Genomic DNA, 22108 nt, shown 5'->3' with positions numbered 1-22108 from the left:
TTACTAGAATTGACATTAAACTAACTTGATATTTATTACTTAATTTACTTGGAAAGAGTTAGATTTCTTTACTTTTAATAGATTATTAACTTAACTTCAGTTTTCCCTTTAAGTTTGCGTTGCAAATATAAGACAATTGTTTTCCAAACTTTTTTTAAGTAAACTGAACTTGTTAGAATTTATACCATAACCATACTATAATGCTGTGCTGTAAGACTGTCAGAGCTCATCTGATCATTAAGATTCTTTTCTTCATTATGGTGGATGTTTTTGGCTTCTTGCTGGTTATTGTAATAAAGCCCTGTGATTGGGTTTCACCTGTACAGTACATTGGAGTCCTCATTCATTACAGCTGCAATTTAGTTTAATTTGATGAAATAATTAGAACTTTAATCAAACTTATAATAATTTAACTCTTTAAAAAAGGATGAACACATCATTAAATGTCAATGTTGAGTGTATGTCGCCCTCTTCTGTTCTTTCATATCTTTCTGCACATAATTATACACACACATTCATTTAAAAGTTTACACTCAGTTTACATGATCTAATTTACATCAGTTATATTTAGGGCCCAAGCCACTCAGGCGCAGGGCCTTTTTGTTTTTCTAAGGAGAATTATATTTTTCCGTCATCCAGGGTTTTTGGGGGGCCTTAACATGCTTAAAAACTCTTGAAAATTGGCACACACATTGGAATATGTGGTCATTAGGATGACGCAAAAGATGGGACCAGGGCGTGGCAGGGGGGCTTGACAGCACCCCCTTGAGTGGTGTCCGAAAACTTGGTCTATATATGAAACACGCTTGCATGTATTTTTATGAAACTCTGTACTCATATAGACCTCATCGAGCCGAACAACTTTCATGCTCTAAGTTATACACCAGCTCAACAGGAAGTCAGCTATTATGGGTTGTTTGAAAAACGCATGCTCTGGAATTTGATATACTCCTCCTAGGCTATTAATCCGATCACCACCATACTCGGTCAGAATGAAGTCAAGACATTGAGGATGTGAAATTTGGAGCATATTTTTGATATCACGAAAGGTTTGGTCGTGGCGAGAGAACAAATTTATGGCGAGAAAAGGGAAACAGGAAATGTGTTATAACCTCTGCAAACATTGATTGATGTTTATAAAACTTCAGCTGTGTGCTCATTGTAGGAAGCCGATCACATGGATGTGACTATTGTGAGTCAAAGTTATAGCGCCATCAACTGGCAGCAGGAAGTGTGTTACTTTCAAAATGTTTTAAGATCACCCTCAAATGTTTACCCAATTTGCTTCAAACTTCATTAGAATAAAGTCAAGATATAACGAATGAAGACCTGTAAAAAGATTTTTAATATTTTTCAAACACTGTTGCCATAGCAGCAGATCAAACTTCAATATTTGTTTTGGATGGGTTTGAGACACTTAGCATGCTTCAAATTGCATGAAACTCGACTCATATGTCAGGATTGTCATCCAGTAGACATGGGCAAAGCCTCAGAAACGGGCAGGAGGGCCTCTATAGTGCCACCTTTTGAATAAAGTAGGGGGTTAGTTTAACCTACAGTCACCAAACTCGGTACACACATTGTTCTCATTAAGCCGGACAACTTTCTAATTTACAGTTATTAGCTCTGACCAACAGGAAGTCCGATATTTTGGTTTGAATGTGGATTTTTTCACCCTCTCTCTCCCTTTCTCTGTGGCACCCCCCCCTCCCTCTCACTCCCTCCTCCCCCCTCACCCCCTCCTCAGTCTGACTCTTTCTGTGTGTGTGTGTGTGAGAGTGTGTGTGTGTGTGTGTGTGTGTGGGTCTCTGTCTGTGTCCCTCTCTGTACTTGTTTTGACTATACTTGTGAGGACCAAATGTCCTCACTTATTTTGTGGAATACTTTCACAACCCACTAGTGAGGACATTTGTCTGGTCCTCACTATTTTAAAAGGCTTATAAATCAGCCAAAATATGTTTTTATTTAAATCTAGTGATGGTTACATGTTTCTGTGATGGGTAGGTTTAAGACCCCGGTATACTTCAAACAAAATCGAAGAACGAACTGATGTGACGTCATTTAGAACAAAATCAGGCCAAAACGAAGTTCGTTTTGCGTTCTTTTTGGAAGTTCGAAACGGCTAGCCAAAGCGAACGTTCAGGAAAAGTTCGCTCCGGCTGCAAAACACCTTCGAACTACCATTGGTCAGTGACAGTGATAACGTAATAGGAGGTGTGCGCTGAGGCTCCGCCTTTACTTGTGTGGGACATGTCCTTGACTCATTTCGTGTGTTTGAGTTTGTCGAGGCAAGAGCTCCGCGTGTGAAAACATAAACACACTGGATAGCCGCTTTATAGTACAAAATGAAGTTGTGCTTGTAAAAAAATGAGGCACTAACACTGTTTTTCATGTTTGATACTGTAAAGCTGTTTGATTTTAAGCAATCTATTGAATAAAGTGCTATATGAAGACGTGACATGACTGGAGTGTTACTTTGAAGTGCTAACATTCCCATGCTGTTATGATCAGACTTTTTTTTTTCTGATGCTTTCTGTAATAAATGCTTGCTGTTTTCTCATTTTTGTTGTGTTTATTTTGTTACTGAGAAGAAAGTGCACGGCACATATTTACATATTCATCTAAACGTCGCTCTCAGCAGTGTGGGCGGCGTCACATGTTCGTTTACAGTATATCACTGGTCACGCATTTCAAACTTCGTTTTACTCCTAAACGAAGAACGAAAAAGAACTTCGTTTGAAGTATACCGGGGCCTTTAGGAGTAGGGGTTGGGTTAGGGGATAGAAAATATCATTGAACCGATTTAAAATCAATTAAATCACCAACACCTGTGATTTCGTGTTCTGATTCATACAAGACTTAAATCTTTGTTTTGTTAAACAAGTTATACAAAGTCATGTGCTGTGTTTGCAAACATCATGTACAACACATCTTTAAATTAATTATTTATTGATATAATTCAAATTTATTAAAAATCACTATTTAAGTAAATTTCACTTGATTTTATAAAAGTGGCGATTTAAAATAAACTTGCATAAGTGAGCAGAAAAATTTAGACATGTACCTTACTATTACCTGAGACTGATATTAAAATCGTCTTTGCAGGTTCTGTGATTTGGCTCTATTTATTAATTTTATAATTTTATTTTTTATACCACACATATTGAAATTTAATGAAAGCATGCTTTTGGAGCATAAGACTGTTGCACAAACGATAGTTCAGGGAGGTTTTAAATGCATATTGCCCACTGTGCACAGTTGCCCTGAAGCCACCGGGTTGGCAGTGCAACCAGGCTTGGGCCCGCCATCGCTGCTTGCAGCTATATTAATTATTATTATTTTCAGAAGTCAATAATGACACTGCAAAAATGATTGTAGGCTCAACTTTTTAATGTAACACAAAAGTTATATTTCCATGTGTAGATTATGCCTAAAACACCACATAATCAATGCTACTCACAGAGACTGTTTATGAGTTAAATCAATCATACACAATCTATAATCATAAAACAGACCAAGACACATTCACCGGCCACCCTGAAAGACCAGTAATGACAGTAAAAGTTTAATAAAACAATAAATAGTTTACTCAGTAAACAGAATTCTCAATATTAGATGTTGGTTTGTTGAGCTGCAGAGATCCCTTGCAAGATTTGAACCTACAGTCTTTTTAATGAACAACACTACACCTAAGAGGAAGTTTAACATTTAGAATACAGACTCTTTTTTGAATGCATTTATTCAGGAAACATGACACTCCTTTTGTAACCAGACTGTCAGATCTGCTAGAAGGAGATCATACACTGTCAGACTCGTCTTGTGTCTGTACGATATCGTAGGGCAGCATACTCTGCCATGTTAGGCAATCCTGATACTACACAACAACTCAGAGCACTGCGGTAAATGGTCATTTCATTTGCTTCAAACCTGTGGAGAAAACAGATGCAGTGAATGCAATGAAATATAGCCTACATAATACTTATAGTCTTATAGGTATCTAATGCAGTCTGAAATGATCTGTGAGATTTAGTGTTTGTGGAAGTTACCATTCATCTGTCTTCTCATCGTAGGACTCCACATCACAGGTGGTGCAAATTCCATTAAAGCCTCCGACAGCAAACAACTGACCATCAACTACCTGTATTTTGAGGAAGGTAAAGGGAAAATAAATCATATTTAACTTTACATGAATAAATCTTAGTAAGATGCAACACTTCAATTAAACAGGGTTGAATTTTTTGACTGTTGGAATTAGGTGGATGTTTTCTTAGTCAAACACATTGATCTTTGAAGATTGCTACAATTATATGGGATCCACCATATTTATTATGATAAAATCATTATTGTCATTTCACCAGATGCAGATATTAATTGTCCACACCTCACCTCAATGCCAAAGTTGCTGCGTGGGTTGTACATTGCTGCAACATCACGCCAGATGTCAGTCAGCGGGTTGTAGGCCTCCACACTCCGCAAACGACCGGCACCATCATAACCACCAACCTTTAAATAAATACATTTTTTATTATGTATTCTGTGCATTTGTATGCACATGCATGAATGCTATTTACACATTTGCAACCTTTAAACTGTGATTGTTCCATATTTCTATATTTATGTCAGGGTTATTATAAACTAAATCCATAAAAAAAACATTCACACTGTAAAATATAATTTTCATGATTTGTTGTCATAAAATCTTTTCCTTTGTCAAATCAACTTCGATAATTAATGTAGTTCAGATAGCATAATTGTAACGATGGTAGACTCAGGCAGGGGATCCAAATGCAGCGTTTTATTAAAAGGTAGCGTGGTCGTTCAAGCAGGGTCAAACAGGAACAAACAGGAGCAATAAAGAACAGGCAGAGTCGTAGTCAGGGTACAGGCAAAGGATCGAGGCAGGCAGCAATGGGTCGTAAAACAGGAATCAGGCAGAAACAGTAACAAACAGGCAGACAGGGAAATAACGCTTAGAATTGTACACAGAGGCAACAAGACTTCGCGCTCAGGTGAAGAGTGTGTGAGTCTTTTATAGTCCAGGTAATGCGTGGCAGCTGGGTGTGGTGATTAGTGTAGTGATTGGTGGAGTGAGTGCAGGTGATTGGCAGAGAGGATTATGGGGAATGAAGTCCGGGAAGTGACAGGAACAGACAGTGATCATGACATAACGCCCCCCTCCTGGAAGGCGCGTCCTCGCGGCGTAAAAGGAACAGCTAGGGAGGGGGGTGGGTGCATTGGAGACTAGCATGTAGACAGGAACGGGGTCCCCAATGCAGATCCCTTAACTCAGGCAGCCACGGCGGGTCAGGCGCCTCGGGCGGCCACGGCGGGTCAGGCGGCTCGGGCGGCCACGGCGGGTCAGGCGGCTCGGGCGGCCACGGCGGGTCAGGTGGTTTGGGCAGCCACAGCAAGACAGAGTCCATAGATGACCACGGCGGGTCAGAGTCCATTAATGGCCATAATAAGTTGCAGTCCAAAGGTGGCCTGGCACGGTCCCCACCCACAAGCTCCCCACCCTTAGGTATACTGCCCCCCCAAAAAAAAGTTCTTGGGGATTTCAACGGGGTCTGTAGCGGGTTCGTGGACAAGGAGTTCGGGTGGCGCCGGCAGGGCAAGGCATTTGGGAGGCGCCGGCAGGGCAAGACGCTTGAGTGACGCCGGCAGAGCAAGGAGCTTGGGCGGCGCTGGCAGAGCAAGGAGCTTGGGCCGCGCTGGCAGAGCAAGGAGCTTGGGCGGCGCTGGCAGAGCACGACGCTTGGGCGGAGCAGGAGAGACCTCTGGAGTGGTCTCCGGACCAACAGCGGGCTCTTGAAAGGCTTCTGAGCCTTAAAGAACAGAAGAAGCCTTCTTCCTCCTCCTCCTCTTCCGAGGATGAAGCGATGGTTCACCGGTTGGAGCGGGTTCTGGAGCAGACTCACTGGCTGAAGCGGGATCTGGAGCTGACTCACTGGCTGGAGCAGGCTCTGTGTTTACGGACACTGAAGGGGCGGCCATCTTGCCTGTGGGCACTGGCGAAGCGGCCATCTTGTCCGTAGCATCCAGAGAGTCAGAGCGCATAGCAACCGGCGAACTTGAGTGCATTGCAACCGGCGAACTTGAGAGCGAAGCGGGCGGCTGGCTTGAGAGCGAAGCGGGTGGCTGGCTTGGGTGCGTAGCGGCTGGCTGGCTTGAGAGCGAAGCAGTCGGTGGAGGTTTAGGAACGCCAGCCACTCATGCTGAAGACAGTGGTGGATCAGCCACACTGGAACGCAACCCTCTCCGCTCCCTGACTGATCTCGAGACGTGACGTTGCTCTGGGCGATCAGAGAAGACATGGTCTGGTGTGGTTGTTGTGGTAACCGCCATCTTGTGAGTGTTGTCTTTAGCGGCCGTCATTACGTGATTCAGTGTGGTGTCGCATTTTTCCACAACACCCACAGTAAAAGTTGAACCAACTGTGAGCAGGGCAAAGTCCAGAAATTCCACGAACGACCCTCGGGGACCATTGGTAAGTAAATAGTCCTTTAGTGGTTCATTTAATCCATTACCAAAGAAGTAAATAAGGACACAGTCTGGCAGATCAGATAAATGAGCAAAATCCAGAAACTTCTGAATATGTGCCTCGAGGGTACAAATACCTTGACGCAGGTTGAGGAGACACCATGCTGGGTCCATGCTGAGGCTGGAAACGCTCGTGGAAGCTGCTGGATCTTAGTGTGGCGAAGTCTTCTGTAATGATGGTAGACTCAGGCAGGGGATCCAAATGCAGCGTTTTATTAAAAGTGAGCGTGGTCGTTCAAGCAGGGTCAAACAGGAACAAACAGGAGCAATAAAGAACAGGCAGAGTCGTAGTCAGGGTACAGGCAAAGGATCGAGGCAGGCAGCAATGGGTCGTAAAACAGGAATCAGGCAGAAACAGTAACAATCAGGCAGAAACAGTAACAATCAGGCAGAAACAGTAACAATCAGGCAGAAACAGTAACAATCAGGCAGATAGGGAAATAACGCTTAGAATTGTACACAGAGGCAACAAGACTTCACGCTCAGGTGAAGAGTGTGTGAGTCTGTTATAGTCCAGGTAATGTGTGGCAGCTGGGTGTGGTGATTAGTGTAGTGATTGGTGGAGTGAGTGCAGGTGATTGGCAGAGAGGATTATGGGGAATGAAGTCCGGGAAGTGACAGGAACAGACGGTGATCATGACAATAATATTCTGAGTTTCTGTACATTAACCCAATTGCCTTCGTTGTATTAAATCAAATTTTTATTGTCAATAAACTTAAAATTTTAATGCAACCAGGTAACTTACTTTTTTTAAGTTAAACCAACAATTCTTTTTTTTACAAGTGCAGTTAACTGAAATAAAATAAACTTTAACTAAATAACTTTAATAAATTATTAAAATATTTAAGAAATGTATTTATTTTAAACTTTAAACATTTTTCATCAATAAAAACTATATAACTAATGAAAATGACAAAACACAACAAAATTACAAACATTTTAAATATATATATATATATATATATATATATATATAAACTTTCACAGATTAATAAAACTATGACAGAAATTACAAAAACATAAAATTACATTCATACAAATATTATTTAAAATATAATTAAAAATATAAAATAAAACTAATCAAAAACATTAAATATATATTCAAATATAAAAACTGTAATAGTATGTCAATGATATATAACACTGATATGCGTGTTTAATACTCACAGCATACACTAGATCTCCGTAAGCGATCACACCGACACCACTGCGGCAGCTTCTCATGGGAGAGATGAGAGTCCACTGGTCTGTTTCCGGGTTATAACTCTCAGCGGAAGAGAGACACTCAATCCCAGTAAAACCACCACAGATATAAACCTGACAAACACACACAAACATAACATACATGATGTTTGTGCACAATTACAACACTCAGTATATCTTATATGATATTGCTTTTTTCTTATTTACACTATTATCATGCTCCTTCTGCTTTACAGGAATTAAGAGTCTCCAGCAGAAGAGTGTGGAGTCATGGGTGAGTGTTCTTACCCTGCCCTGCAGCGAGGTGGCGCTGGCGTCACTCCTCCGTTCATTCATGGGTGCTGTCAGTGTCCACTGATTGGTGTTTGGATCATAACGCTCTGCTGTTTTAAGCCGTTGATATCTATCAAAACCACCAATTGCATATATGAGCCCGTCCAGAACAGCCACACTTACATAGCATCGGCGTTCATGCATAGGGGCCACCTGCAACATATCAGATACTTTACATCAATGTCCAAACACACATCAATAGACCATCACATTGGTTCTGTCCTATCAGTTGCAAAAATTACAATGGTATTAACACAATTTTTTTAATAGTATTTGGAGAACCATTATTCAGTACTATGCTCCATGACAATACCAAAGTAAAATCTGACACCATGACTGTACAATGGTACTTTTTTTGTAATGGAAGCTGAATTAAAGTTACATGTTGACCTACAACATTACTCACCTCATGAAAAGTGTGAGTGATGAGATTACATTTCCTCACGCTGTTGAAATACTCCACACCATCATAACCACCAACACAATAAACAAACTCCTCCAGGACCGCTGTACCATGATAGGCTCTGGGTCGCTCATCGTCTTGAGTTACACTGACCCAGCGGTCTGCCTTCACATCATATGCCTCAATCTCATTGGTGGGATTGCCGCCACTCCATCCTCCGATGGCCAATAGGATCTCTGAGGGCAGACGTGGGTGTGTCAGTTGATGTATGAGCTCTTGGTTGGTGGACTCATCCATGCTGAGGTCAAACATAGTCTTCATCGCATTGATGATAACTGGCTTGCAGGCTTCATTCTCCATCACCAGTGGATTGTTCTTCACATTATTGATGAAGTAGTCTGATGGCATCAACCCCAATCGAACCTGAAGCACAGTGAGGGGAGAGTTTAGACTTTCAGAGCTGCTAGACTGTTGCAAGGCTGTTGCTAAGCAGTTCAAAGTTCAAAAATGAAAAATTATTTTCCAAAATTTCTTAAGATGTTAAGTCTTGTGTTCTGTAAAATGTATTAAAATTTAAGGATTAGTTCACTTTAAAATGAAAATTATCCCAAGTTTTACTCACGCTCAAGCCATCCTAGGTGTATATGACTTTCTTCTTTCTGATAAACACAATCGGAGTTATATTAATAAATATGCTGAGTATAACCAACGAGTATGAAGCTCAAGAAAGTGCATCCATCCATCCATCATAAACATACGTCCGGGGGTTAATAAAGGCCTTCTAAAGCAAACCGATATGTTTGTGTAAGAAAAATATGCATATTTAACAAGTTATAAAGTAAAATATCTAGCTTCCGCTAGACCACCTTCCATATTCAACTTATGAAAAAAGCTTTTTCTGTAAGTTGAATACGAAAGGTGTAGGACGTAGCGAAAGCATTTTGAACTGGAAGAGGCGTTAAACTTTCTTTGTAAGTTGAATACGGAAGGTGGTCTGGCAGAGGCTAGATATTTTACTTTATAACTTGTTAAATATGCATATTTTTCTTACACAAACATATCGGTTTGCTTTAGAAGGCCTTTATTAACCCCCGGACGTATGTTTATGATGGATGGATGGATGCACTTTCTTGAGCTTCATACTCGTTGGTCCCATTTACTGCCATTATAAAGCTCAGATGTGTCAGGATATTTATTAATATAACTCTGATTGTATTCATCAGAAAGAAGAAAGTCATATACACCTAGGATGGCTTGAGCGCGAGTAAATCTTGGTGTAATTTTCATTTTAAAGTAAACTAATCCTTTAAGCGAGTTTATGCTTAAACCAAGAAAAATCTGTCAGAGGAGGAAGAAAAATAAACTTGTTTGCCATTTGAATTAAGAATATTTTCTTACCCCATGCCAGGATTATTGTAGTTAAACTAAAACTAAAACCCTAAAATAAAATGAAAATAAACTTTAACTTAAATAAAATATTAAAAAACTAATTAATTATTAACCATTTCTTCATTTAGTCTGATGTATACTAAAATAACTAAAACTGAAATAAAATTAGATGCAAATTATAGACACAATTAAACAAAAAAATATGTTAACACTTTAGTATGGGGAACAATTCTCACTTTTAACTGGTTGCTTATTAGCATGCATTTTAGCTGTTTATTAGTACTTAAAAAGCACATATTAATGCCTTATTCTGCATGAGCTTATTCTACATCCATTAATCCTACCCCATACCTAAACTTAAACACTACAACAACTACCTTACTAACTATTATTAAGCAGTAAATTAAGAGTTTATTGAGGCAAAAGTTGTAGTTAATAGAGAATATGTGTTCCCCATACCAAAGTGATACCAAATTAATATAAATGACAAAACGACAAAATTACTACAATTTTAAATAAAATTATAGCAGAAAAATGTATTTTGATTGAAAAGTTATTTGATATTTGTAATGTAAAACAAGACAAAACTCTCTGTTTTACCTTTGGCAGAAGCACGACAATGGTTTGCTTCCTGTTTTCAGGTGCGTAATTAATCCATTGGAGGACTGCTTCAAAAACCACCTTCTCCTGTTTAACATTCAGCTCATCCTTTCCAATGATTTCTTCAAGTTGTTCCAGCGAGAGCTCCAGGAACTCCTCAGGTTCGAGCAGAACCTCCTCAAAGTTCTGCAGGATGTAGTGCATTACTTTATGGTGGAGCTTTGAGCAGGAAAAAAAGTCCTCTGTAAACCTACAGATGCCAATGCAGTTCTCTGGGCATAAATGTTCCTCCAGGAACTGGCAGCAAGCATCAACAAGACCCGACACCAAAAACTGATCAGCCGCCACCAAGAGCTCTGTCACATTTTCTTCTGTAATGAGTGCAGATCCTGTGTATGCGAATTGAATAATCTGAGACAGGGAGTCTTGGGACATTCCTGGAATTTCATAAAATTGTTTTTCTGTGCTGCTCCAGTTGTTGAAGAATAGAGCCCTGTGAACAAATTTCATTTTCATGCATTTATATATTTGGACCGCTTTGGCAGTTTCAACAATATGATGCTGGCAGTGGAAATTATGTATGTAATTATAATTATTTCTTGGTAATGTGCACACAATTGCAGTTCAAATGCTTCTCCTCACCTAAAGTAAGGGCTGAAGGCAGACAAGATGATCTTGTGCGCTCGAAATTCTGCGTCATCTGCCCTAATGATCACGTCAGTGTGTTCGCCCTGGAAACGTGCTTCATCAAACAAATTAAACGCTGTTTCACTTATGTTAGTGTACTCCATGTTCTCCCTGATGTTGGTCTTTATATGTATTTTGTCTTCACACCTCAAAACTCTGATCAAAGTAATCTCAGGTTTGTGTCTTTGTGACGACCCAATGCTCAGCAGAGTTCTAGAATGTCTTTGTGACATCATAGTTGCAGATCTTGAATATCAAGGCGTTTCTTAATGTCAAGGATTCTTCCTTGACAGGACTGGTCTTTCCAAGTCACTTCTTTCAGAGGCTAGGCGAGGCTCCTCTTCAGCATTCGGAGAACACGTAAATGGAACAGACTAGCAAGTGCACGTCATTGCGTGATTACCCCCCGGTAAACAGCTGCTTGTTTTCTACACGGAGACGTATGAACGCTTCCGTTTGTTCCTTGGTCCCTGTTAAAAAAGACGAGAAAGCTATAAATAACGCTGTGAATGGTATAATGGTATAATATTAACGTTAAATTACTTTGGACAACTTAACTAGTTATTTATAAAAAAAAATGCTGGTGACGGCAACCAAGCTAACAATTGTTAAATGACGGTCCGGTTCAGTTAGCCATCAATAACGTAATTTGTATTTGTATAATTTATAATATCAATACGGTAGTAATTTGTACTGGCATTTAAACATTAAACTTTATTTATCTGACATATTTACTACAGTTATAACAAATGTTTGGTAATATAAATATACGTATAATAAAGCATATTGCCTGCTAACGTCTAACATTTAAAAAAAAATTTTGAACAAGATCGCAAAGCTGCGCGCATAGGATTGTGGGTGATTTGAGAGCGCGAAGAGCGCGAAGGCTACACATATGCATCCTTTCCTGTATATGGGATATTTTTCGAACGAAGGACTCAGTCCTTGTTTGAAATTCCGGGGATCCTCGACATTGGAACAGTCCTTTGACGGATGTCGATGACGTAGCATCCTCGAAATTCTGGCTTCCGAGGATCCTTCCTTGACATTGAGAAACACCTTCAGTTTGTGTTGGCTACATAATTATCATGGAGTTTGGTTTTATCAATTCTTTTTGCATGAAACATTTTCACAGTCACAAAGATATTAAAATATATCTAATAAATTATTTTATTGGTCAGTGACCTATAAAGCATAGGATAATTATTCATTTGGATGTGCAATCAAAATGGTGAAAAACACACACAATTTTTGACAGCAGGAGTTTTCTTGCATAGTGTGACCCCAAACAAGTTTAACAGAGGCCTGTATGAAGAGGTCACACAAGGTCACACATAAATAATCATTTTCAGTCAGTATCTAGGGCATGCTGTAGTCCAGATTAAAATGTTAAAATGTTTAAATTTGAAAATAAACAGCCTATTATGTTTCTAAGTATTTAGTGCTGAGATGAACACCATTGCAAATATAAAAATCTGAATGGCTGTTTAAAACATTCAAATATTGTTCAGAAACAGATTAGCAACTGCTTTGTTTATGGGGTTACCGGGGTAACGGCTGCATTTCTGCTGTGTCATTTTCATTCAGTGCATGTCCTTCACTCGTTCCGAAGGAAGGAAAGATGCATTGAGTCATCTGAAATGGTTTGGATGGTTTTCTACTGTATGAAACATCACATTAGACCAGAGTGAATTTGGAGGACATTACAGCTATTCTGTGTGAAATATAGGGGTTAACAGATTTCGGTGACCTTTAAAACAGCTTTGTTATAGCCATTCTGTGTGAAATTGTCATTATTAGGACCTGAGCATATTTTTGGTATGTTTTTGTCAATATTATTAAGGCCAAAGGTGAAGGACCCTATTGTTTTCCTGGGTACATTTTTGTCAGACTTTCAGGAACTTTTGGAGCCCTTAACATGCTCAAAAACTCGTGAAACTTTGCACACACATTGGAATCATCGGCCATCAGGGTCGGGCACAAGTTGTCATGGGGGGGGGGGGGGGGGGGGCTCTGTGGTGCACCCTTTTATATGGTTGTATTTGTAGAGCATCCCTTTTCACTTACAGTACCCAAACTTCATACAGTTATAGATCTCAGCGCATACTCTAAGGCCGTGTGTCCACCAGAGCGTTTTTTCCAGCTGCTAGCGTACTTTTTCAATTGTTTTCAATGGGAGCGCCGCATTTTTTAAACGCCAGGAGCGTAACGAGGCGCTGAGCGTCTTTTTCACGCTCAAGCGCTGAGAGCTCGGCATTTTTTACTGGTCGCCTCGAGTTGAAGAACGTTCAACTTTGCGTAAAACGCTGCGCTCATCACTGTCACTTTTTAGCCAGCCGTCCAATCAGAGTGGAGGAGGGGCGGGACAAATACTACACCGGCCAACCGTCACAACATTCTTGCTGTACAACAACATCAACAAACAGAGAACGGAACAAAATGGATGAGAAATTAATATTGCTGCTCTCCGAAAATACATAGCACAGCAATTTCACATTGTGTCAACATTTTAAGTCTGAAACAAATTACCTGCAAAATCAGTTATAAGTAACAGTGCCGCAGATATTCCGTATCATAGCAACAAAGCGTCTCAACGGAAAAAAATGCTGCACTGCAGAAGCGCTCTCAAGCGCTCACAGACGGGCGTTTTAAGCAGAGCGCCTAGCGTTTTCAGCTGGCTAAAAACGCTCTAGTGGACACACGGCCTAAGTCATACGCCAGCCCAACAGGAAGTTGGCTATTATGAGTTGTTCGAAAAATGCATTCTCTGGAATTTTATATACTTCTCCTAAGGGAATTCATCCGATCGCAAGCAAACTCAGTCAGCATGAAGTGAAAACATTGAGGATGCTAAATTGTGAAGGGATATTAGATATCTCAAACGGTGTTGCCATGTTGAGGGATCAAAATAATGACGAAAAGGGTAACAGGAAGAGTCTCATATCTTCTAAACAATATATTACACACCATTTATTTCTATATAAAATAATACAAATATTAGAAATAAACATTTTATTTTACTTTTTCAATTAAAGCAGTATGTGTAAGTTAAAATATTTAATATTTAATTAACAAATTTATATTTAGTGTAACCACTAGATGACAGCATAGGTATTTTTTTAGCAAGGTTGAGAAAATTCTTTTTGCTGAAAACATATTGTTGAAAGTGATAAAAATTGTTCAGACATAATCCTTTTATCAGGGATTGCATTTGGATATATGTTTAGACATTATCAAAAACAACTTTCTGTCACAGTTTAGATTTAATTTTTGTTTTTGTTTAAAATGTGTCATGGTCTGTGTGTTAATTTTGCTTGGACTATCTGTCATATTGCCCATCATGTTGCCCTGAAGCTACCGGGGTGGTGGTGGTGCCTGGGCTTGGGCCCGTCATTGCTGCTTGCAGCTATATTACAAATTGAAATTGTATAATGATGTAACTGATGCTGTTGCACTGTGAGAGTTTTTGTGTGAGTGTTGAGTGTGTTTGAGTCACAGTGGGCTTCAGAGCACAGTAATACACAGCAGAGTCAGACACACACAGGTTCTTGATTGTCAGAGGAACTGAAGTTTTGCTGAGATTTGCTTGAAATCTTCTCTCCTCGAATTCATCCTCATTTTCTCCAGTGTTAGAGTATCTATTCAACATGTACTTGGGGATCCCATTAACTTTCTGCTGGTACCAGAAGAAAGTGTAAGAAGTGTAAGATGTCTGATATGTACAGTTGATTGTTACATCATCACCTTCAAAAGCAGACTGAATCTTTGTGTGCTGATCAACTTTGTCTTGAGATTTACATCCTGAAATAGAATTGAAACAATATCAATAAACATTTCACACATTGGTCACAAGGAATATACACATAGACAAAAGAATCATTATTTGATAGCGCTACTCACCCCAGATATATAAAAATATGATCACAATGACACTTTTCCAGAGTGCCATAATATACAATTGAAATCCCCAAGGATATATGCAGAGATGTTGTGATCTCCTTCCTCTTTCTGTATCTGTTAAAGCAGCAGTAAATTCAAGTCATTTGGTCTGACTGCTGGGAGGAGCCTGTGCTACAGTAAGTGCCACTGAAGACTGTAGTTTATGTAATATATAGTACTGTATCACTTCATTTTGCTTATATGTATAATAATGAATCTTAGGATGTGTGTATACGTGTATTTGATTAGCTTATGTCACTTTTTATTCACTGAAAAACACAGTATCTTATTACGATTTAGAATGCTTGATTCTGATTGGTCAATCATGGTATTCAGCAGCAGTCTGATATTTCCTGATATTTGCCATCATCCATAGAAACATTATATATCAGTCCTCTTATCTGAGTAACTCAAACCGGATCTACTTTCATGTCTCTCGTATCACAACTCTTGCTCTCTCGTTCCAAACAAACACAACTTGCATCTCAGACCCTGTTTCCTCCTGATATTGTAAATCATTTTGCAAATGACCTCAGATGACTTCAGTATTAATATTACTATTATAATGTTGCAGTGTTTGTCTTGTTGCTAGCCCAATTGTTCTGTATGTTGTTGTGGACTTTAAGGTAACATAACTACAGGTCAGATTAAAAACTAAAGTCGCAAACTTGAACTGTAAAATCCATTTCATATCCACACACCCTCACAAAAAATAAGTATACTTCAAGTTTATTTTTATTAAAACAGTATATTTAACAGTTAAAAGTAAATTCCTCAGCCAGATTAACAGAATATAAGAGGCTAATAAGTATTCCAGTGCAGTTTAAGAATATTTAATGTAAAATCTGATTTAAAATGTAAACAATTGAAATGAACACCTGCTATTGTCAAAGGTAATATTGAGTAACTACTGCCCTCTTATGGTTACCTGCAAGTATTGCATAAATGAAACAGCGCCATCTCATTGTGTAACAAGTAAATAAATATATATGACTCAGTTTTAAAACGTTGCTTTGTTTCATGTTTTATCATTCTTGCATTAGATTATGTAATTATTTGTATACTAGGTTCTTTCTCACAATTTTTTTCTCTCCGTCTCTGTGTTTCTCTCATTGTAACAGGTTTTTGTACAGAGTTACAGTGTTTCCTGTGACTGTGGGCCTCAGAGCACAGTAATACAGAGCAGAGTCTGATACTGCAGCAGAGGAGATGATCAGATCCATGTGGATTTGTTCCTTTTTTTCAACTTTAACAGAGAATCTTGAATCTAATTTAGATACTTGAGGCTTTTTTTCAGTACTGAAGGTGGAAACAAGAAATTCAGGTTTTGATCTTCCATACTGACGGTACCAGAAGAGACAATCTGTAACTCCAGTGGAGGAATAACTACAGGACAACTTAACATTTTGTCCCTCATCAGCACCAACATCTGTTGTGTCTGGTTTGATGGTATTTCCAAAGACAGCAGCTGAAACAGAAGAGGAATGGGTTGATTTATAGAAAGACTTCTTTGTAATCAGTCAATGAATGAATCAAAGAAATACACACCTGCTGAGACACAGAGCAGAATAAGTGAATGAAGATTCATTGTTCAAGTGTTCACTCTGAGAAGAGTCAGACTGAATCGTTTCATCCACAGTCTCTTTCAGACACGATTAGATCATGTCAGATCTGTGAACTCTGAGTCCCTCCTCTCTGAGAACATCATGTCTATATTTCACACTTGAGGAACTGAAGAAAGAGCCAATCACACTCACTGTTTTCTCTTGTTTTCTCTCTGCTGTGTTTTGTGTGTGATTTTATATAGGAAATATATTAATGTCCTGCAAATTAGATTTCTGAAATTTACCTTTCATTTTCCACTGTGTGTGTATAATGGTGTGTTGTGTGTGTCTGTGAATGTGTGTAAGTGAGTGTGTGTTTGAGTGGGTGTTTCTGTTTTGTACTCTCAATGTTTTAGAGTGTAACTTCTTTCTTGCAGTTCATTTTTTTCTGCTTTGTGGCTGAATTATTGATTTTATTTCACACATTTGTATAAACTTGCTCTGTCTTATAGTCGTGCTAGTTCATATGTGTATGTGTGTGTGTGTGTGTGTGTGTGTGTGTGTGTAGGGTGGGGTTGGTTGTGTCTATTTTGCACTCTTTACATTTGAGTTTTCGTATTTCCCATTCATTTCCTATGTCGGTCATTTTTGACCGCAAAGAAGGTAAATGTATTTTTTTTTTTACGACCCTTTAACATGTCCGAATGATGTCTTTGATTTTTTTGTGTGTTCATATTGCTAATGTGACAAAATCTCATTCTGATGAAGCTATGATTTTTACCATTTCAAAATATAAAATTGTTCTGTCAAAATGACCAAAGAGGGCCAGAGGGCTAAAGTTACATGTAACGTGTAACAAGAACGCTAAAATAAGTGTTACCAAAGTTAATTTATTAACTTGTAAGGAATTATAAAAACTGCATTACGTCTAAGAAAGACAGAAAGTGGTTTAACAAATTGATGTTTCTGCAGAGAATGCAGATTATATGGCCATAAAAAAGTGGTCATGTGGTTTGAACATGTGGAATATGATATCTGGTCATGTTGTTAATGTTTCTTTTCTGCAATTTCTAGTTTAAGCCTTATAACAAAGACCTAATTCAGCCTCACACAGGTGTTAGCACATATTTTATCACATTTGGGGCTGGATAGATTGTGGTTTTGATTGTGGTTTTCACTAGATCGGTTCAAAGTGAAAAGATCTTCAGGTTTTTGTACGACGTGTTTCATGTTTTGTATCACTGGGCTCCAACTCTTAGAGCACAATAATAGAGAGCTGAATCTGACAGACGAACATCAGTAATAGTGAGTTCAGTGGATGTTCGTGATGTAGTCGACTGAAACCGATCATCAGAGGTGTGTTGATAAGCACCCGCTGATCGTGCACCTCTGTATAATAAATACTGAGGTTCTTTGTTTGGATATTGTCTGTACCAGTAAGGCCAAACAACTTCACTATTTGTACTATATGAGCAGCTCATCTTGACAGTTTCTGTTTCTTTAGTGTTTTTTTCTCTCTCTTTATCTGGTTCAATGTTGTCTCCAGTCACCAAACCTGTGAACAATAAAAAGTGATTTTTGATTTGTGAAGGCAAGGTTGACAAAATGATATTGCAAGAATATTTACTTTTTACAAAAAAATGCTGTTTAATGCTTTAAAATTGTAATTGTTTATGTACAGTATTTTATTAATTAATAAATAATGTACCTGTCCCCACAATGAGAGTCAGTATGAAGCATGTGTCCATGTTGAATCAGATCAGATCAGTTCTCTGTTGAGGCTCTCAGTGCTTGAGCTGTAAGTCACTGCAGATCAGTTACAAACACACACAGGAACTTCCTGTCATCATCCGATCCCCCACATCACCGGATTGAACACAGCTGACTGGAACACCGGTCTCGTGATGAGAAAGAGAGAGAAAGAGAGAGAAAGAGCAAACAAAACCACATCCAACACACATACATAATTATGAATGCATTGAATATGTCCTCGGACGTAACAGCAAACTACAGCTACAGTGTTTGGTTTTTCCTGTGAGATGTTTGTTTTCTATGTCATTTTTTGCCCTTTAACAAATAATTTCATCAGATAAATACCTTAACCAAGTTTAGTGTTCAATCAAACTAATCTTATAAGTTAATTAATAGAACAACAGGTGAACACTAGAGAACTAGATCAGATCACATAAAACACAATGAACAAAACATAATCCTGACACTTGTAGGATCATTAAATATATATTTAAATCCTAGTCTCCAGATATCATTTTTTGCCGCTACTGTATATTGCACATGACAATAATTTGAGATGTTTTATTATTTGTTGTATTAAAGGGCAGTTTATAGGGATTTAATAACTCTAATTGAATAATGTAAATCTTTCACATTGCCACACAAATTCACACCTTATCATTAAAAGAAAAGAAATCTGTATCTACCTTTTGATTTATTACCTGTGATTTAGCCTATTCATTGATTCTATTACTTTCTGACAAAATGCTGTGATTGTCAGTTCCTGTTTCTTTCTATCTGTGTTCGTCCGTGTCTCTGTGTAACAGGTTTTTGTATAGATCTGATGTGTTTCCTGTGACTGTGGGCCTCAGAGCACAGTAATACACAGCAGAGTCAGACACACGCAGATCCTTGATCCTCAGAGGAACTGAATTTGATGAAAGTTCAGAGTGAAATCTCTCCTGGAACTCAGTGCCATTTTCTCCTCCATATTTGCTTCTCCTCAGGATGTATTTAGGAAAGTCATTTGCTCTCTGGATGTACCAGAATAAATCTTCTCCTGTTGAATCTGTTTTATATTTACACTGTAATGTCACTGATCTTCCTTCAGCTTCAGTCACATGTTTGTCTGGCTGATCAACTGTGTCCTCTGATCTGCACTCTGTGAAAGTTTAAGAATATTTCATGTACAGTACGATACAAAATATGACCAACTTGCATGAATATGAAGCTGTGTTAAATGAAAATTCATACCGAGAATGAAGAGTGTGAAGAGAAATATATTCCTCAACTTGTGTGACATGACTGCTGAATAAACCTTGAAGTTCAGATAAATCAGCAGTGGGAGAATTTTACTTTTAGTATTATAATAATGATGATCCAAGGAGGAGCTTGTGGATACCCAATAAAGCTTCAGTATTGTCAAAGGAAATAATGAGTAACTACTGCCCTCTTATGGTTAACTGCAAGTATTGCATAACTGAAACAGGGCCATCTCATAGAGTTCAATGTAAATTAATAAAGATATTTGTTTTCTGAATTATGGGATGTTTTAAAGGGACTGGTGAACTAAAGGATCATTCATACTGCCACACAAATTCTTTGTGTTTTTGCATTAGATTCATTACATATTTTAGCTTCCTTTTCATTACTATCTCTGTTTCACTCACTGTCACGGGTTTTTGTACAGTGTTCTTGTGTTTCCTGTGACTGTGGGCCTCAGAGCACAGTAATACAGAGCAGAGTCTGATACTGCAGCAGAGGAGATGATCAGATACATGTGATTTTGTTCCTTTTTTTCAACTTTAACAGTGAATCTTGGATCTACATCAGATACTTGAGGCTTTTTTTCAGTTCTTAAGGTAGAAACAAGAAATTCAGGTTTTGATCTTTCATACTGACGGTACCAGAAGAGATAATCTTGAGCTCCAGAGGCAGAAAAACTACAGGATATTATAACACTTGAACCCTCCTCAGCAAAAACATCTGTTTTGTTCGGTTTGATGACATTTCCAAATACAGCAGCTGAAACAGAAAAGAGACATTTGTACATTTTTAGTGTTTTTTATTTTATTTATTTATTTCATTTTATTAATACAACAAAAAATAATCAATCAAATAAATATACACACCTGCTGAGACACAGAGCAGAATAAGTGAATGAAGATTCATTGTTCAAGTGTTCACTCTGAGAAGAGTCAGACTGAATCGTTTCATCCACAGTCTCTTTCAGACACGATTAGATCATGTCAGATCTGTGAACTCTGAGTCCCTCCTCTCTGAGAACATCTGACAATGAATTTCAAGAAGACAAGAAAGATCTAGTCACATGAACTGCTATTATGACTATATGATTGTGCCAAAAACAAGTAAGGTTGAATTGATCTGTGATCCTTATTTGAGTATATGAATGGTTACAAAGCTATTTTAAAGATTTATTGCATTTGAGGGGGTGTGACAGCTTTCATTTAAAGGATTAGTTCACTTTAAAATGAAAATTAGCCCAAGCTTTACTCACCCTCAAGCCATTCTATGTGAATATGATTTCTTCTTTCTGATGAACATAATCTGAGATATATATTAATAAATATTCTGACGCTTCCAAACTTTATAATGGCAGTGAACAGTATCAATGAGTGTGAAGCTCAAGAAAGTGCATCCATCCATCATAAACGTGTACTTCATATGGCTCTTGGGTGTTAATAAAGGCCTTCTGAAGCAAAGTGATGTGTTTGTGTAAGAAAAATATCCATATTTAACAAGTTATAAAGTAAAATATCTTGCTTCCACCATCCGTATTCAAACTTTGAAGAAAGTGTAAAACTCTCACAGTTCAAAACACCTACGTCGATCCGACACCTTCTGTATTCAAGTTATGAAAAAAGTGTAATTGACACAACAGGATATTTATTGATATTTCTCCGATTGTGTTCATCAGAAAGTCAGTTACACCAAGGATGGCCTGAGGGTGAGTAAAGCTTGGGCTAATTTTCATTTTAAGGGGAACTAATCCTTTAAAATATTTTGAGTATTTAGTGATTGATTTTCTTTCATTACAGTCACATTTTGAACGTTATTTTGGACTCGGCTCACAACAGCGAACCATCATTTGAAACTATTTATCTGTCCATCAGTGTTGAGCATAAAAAAAATAGTACAGTTGTTCATGTTCAAGATCAGTTTTACTGTGCACAGCCTTTTAATCAAGAAAACATTGGATGATTAAAATATTGAAATTATTCAATTAAAATAAATCATGTAATCAATGTAATAGTGACTGCATGATCATAATGTAGTTCATGATGATTTTATTACAGTTTTTAAATGTCAAAAATGCTTTCACCACAGTCACATTATGTCAGTGTGTTTGTGTATGTGTTTTGACTTCAGTTTTGTCTCAGTGGTCCTCAGAGCACAGTAATACACAGCAGAGTCAGACACACGCAGATCCTGGATCTTCAGAGGAACTGATCTTGATATGGAGTTCACCCACATGGAAAGAACCTATATGTGGATATATGCGCATATATGAAACCTATATGCAGTGTATATGTACATATATGCTGCATATATGCACATATATGATAATATATATGCTGCATATATGCGCATATATACTGCATATATGCTATATATATGCTGCATATATGCGCATATATACTGCATATATGCTATATATATGCTGCATATATGCGTATATATACTGCATATATGTGTATATATGCCACATATAGGCAA

At 38.1% G+C, this 22108-nt stretch overlaps 1 protein-coding gene and 1 gene segment (V, D, J or C); both read right to left on the bottom strand.

Annotated features, from left to right (window-relative positions):
* Positions 1–3496: 3496 nt before the first annotated feature.
* Positions 3497–11344, bottom strand: LOC125251744 (kelch-like protein 10). The gene is made up of 8 exons (XM_048164836.1): positions 11112–11344; positions 10470–10962; positions 8484–8903; positions 8033–8230; positions 7709–7858; positions 4387–4503; positions 4047–4138; positions 3497–3927 (listed from the first exon to the last, which is right to left on the bottom strand). The coding sequence occupies exons 1-8, from the start codon at positions 11258–11260 to the stop codon at positions 3807–3809; spliced, it is 1740 nt and encodes a 579-aa protein (XP_048020793.1). The 5' UTR covers positions 11261–11344; the 3' UTR covers positions 3497–3806.
* An 8678-nt stretch (positions 11345–20022) lies between these two features.
* Positions 20023–20899, bottom strand: LOC125251754. The segment is given in 2 exon segments: positions 20023–20395; positions 20503–20899. Coding segments are annotated over 2 exon segments (393 nt in total).
* Between the last annotated feature and the right edge of the window lie 1209 nt (positions 20900–22108).

The sequence above is a fragment of the Megalobrama amblycephala genome, linkage group LG17, assembly GCF_018812025.1.
Source record: "Megalobrama amblycephala isolate DHTTF-2021 linkage group LG17, ASM1881202v1, whole genome shotgun sequence".
NCBI lineage: Eukaryota > Metazoa > Chordata > Actinopteri > Cypriniformes > Xenocyprididae > Megalobrama > Megalobrama amblycephala.
The sequence above is the reverse complement of the archived record's forward strand: the minus strand, read 5'-3'. Positions and strand labels throughout refer to the sequence as shown.

Coding starts and splice junctions, on each gene's coding strand:
- LOC125251744 (XM_048164836.1), bottom strand. CDS start 11,260: ATGGAGTACACTAACATAAGTGAAACAGCGTTTAATTTGTTTGATGAA. Junction 4,504..7,708: donor ACGGAGATCTAGTGTATGCT/GTGAGTATTAAA, acceptor ATTTATTTAAAG/GTTGGTGGTTATGATGGTGC. Junction 4,139..4,386: donor GCAGCAACTTTGGCATTGAG/GTGAGGTGTGGA, acceptor CTCAAAATACAG/GTAGTTGATGGTCAGTTGTT.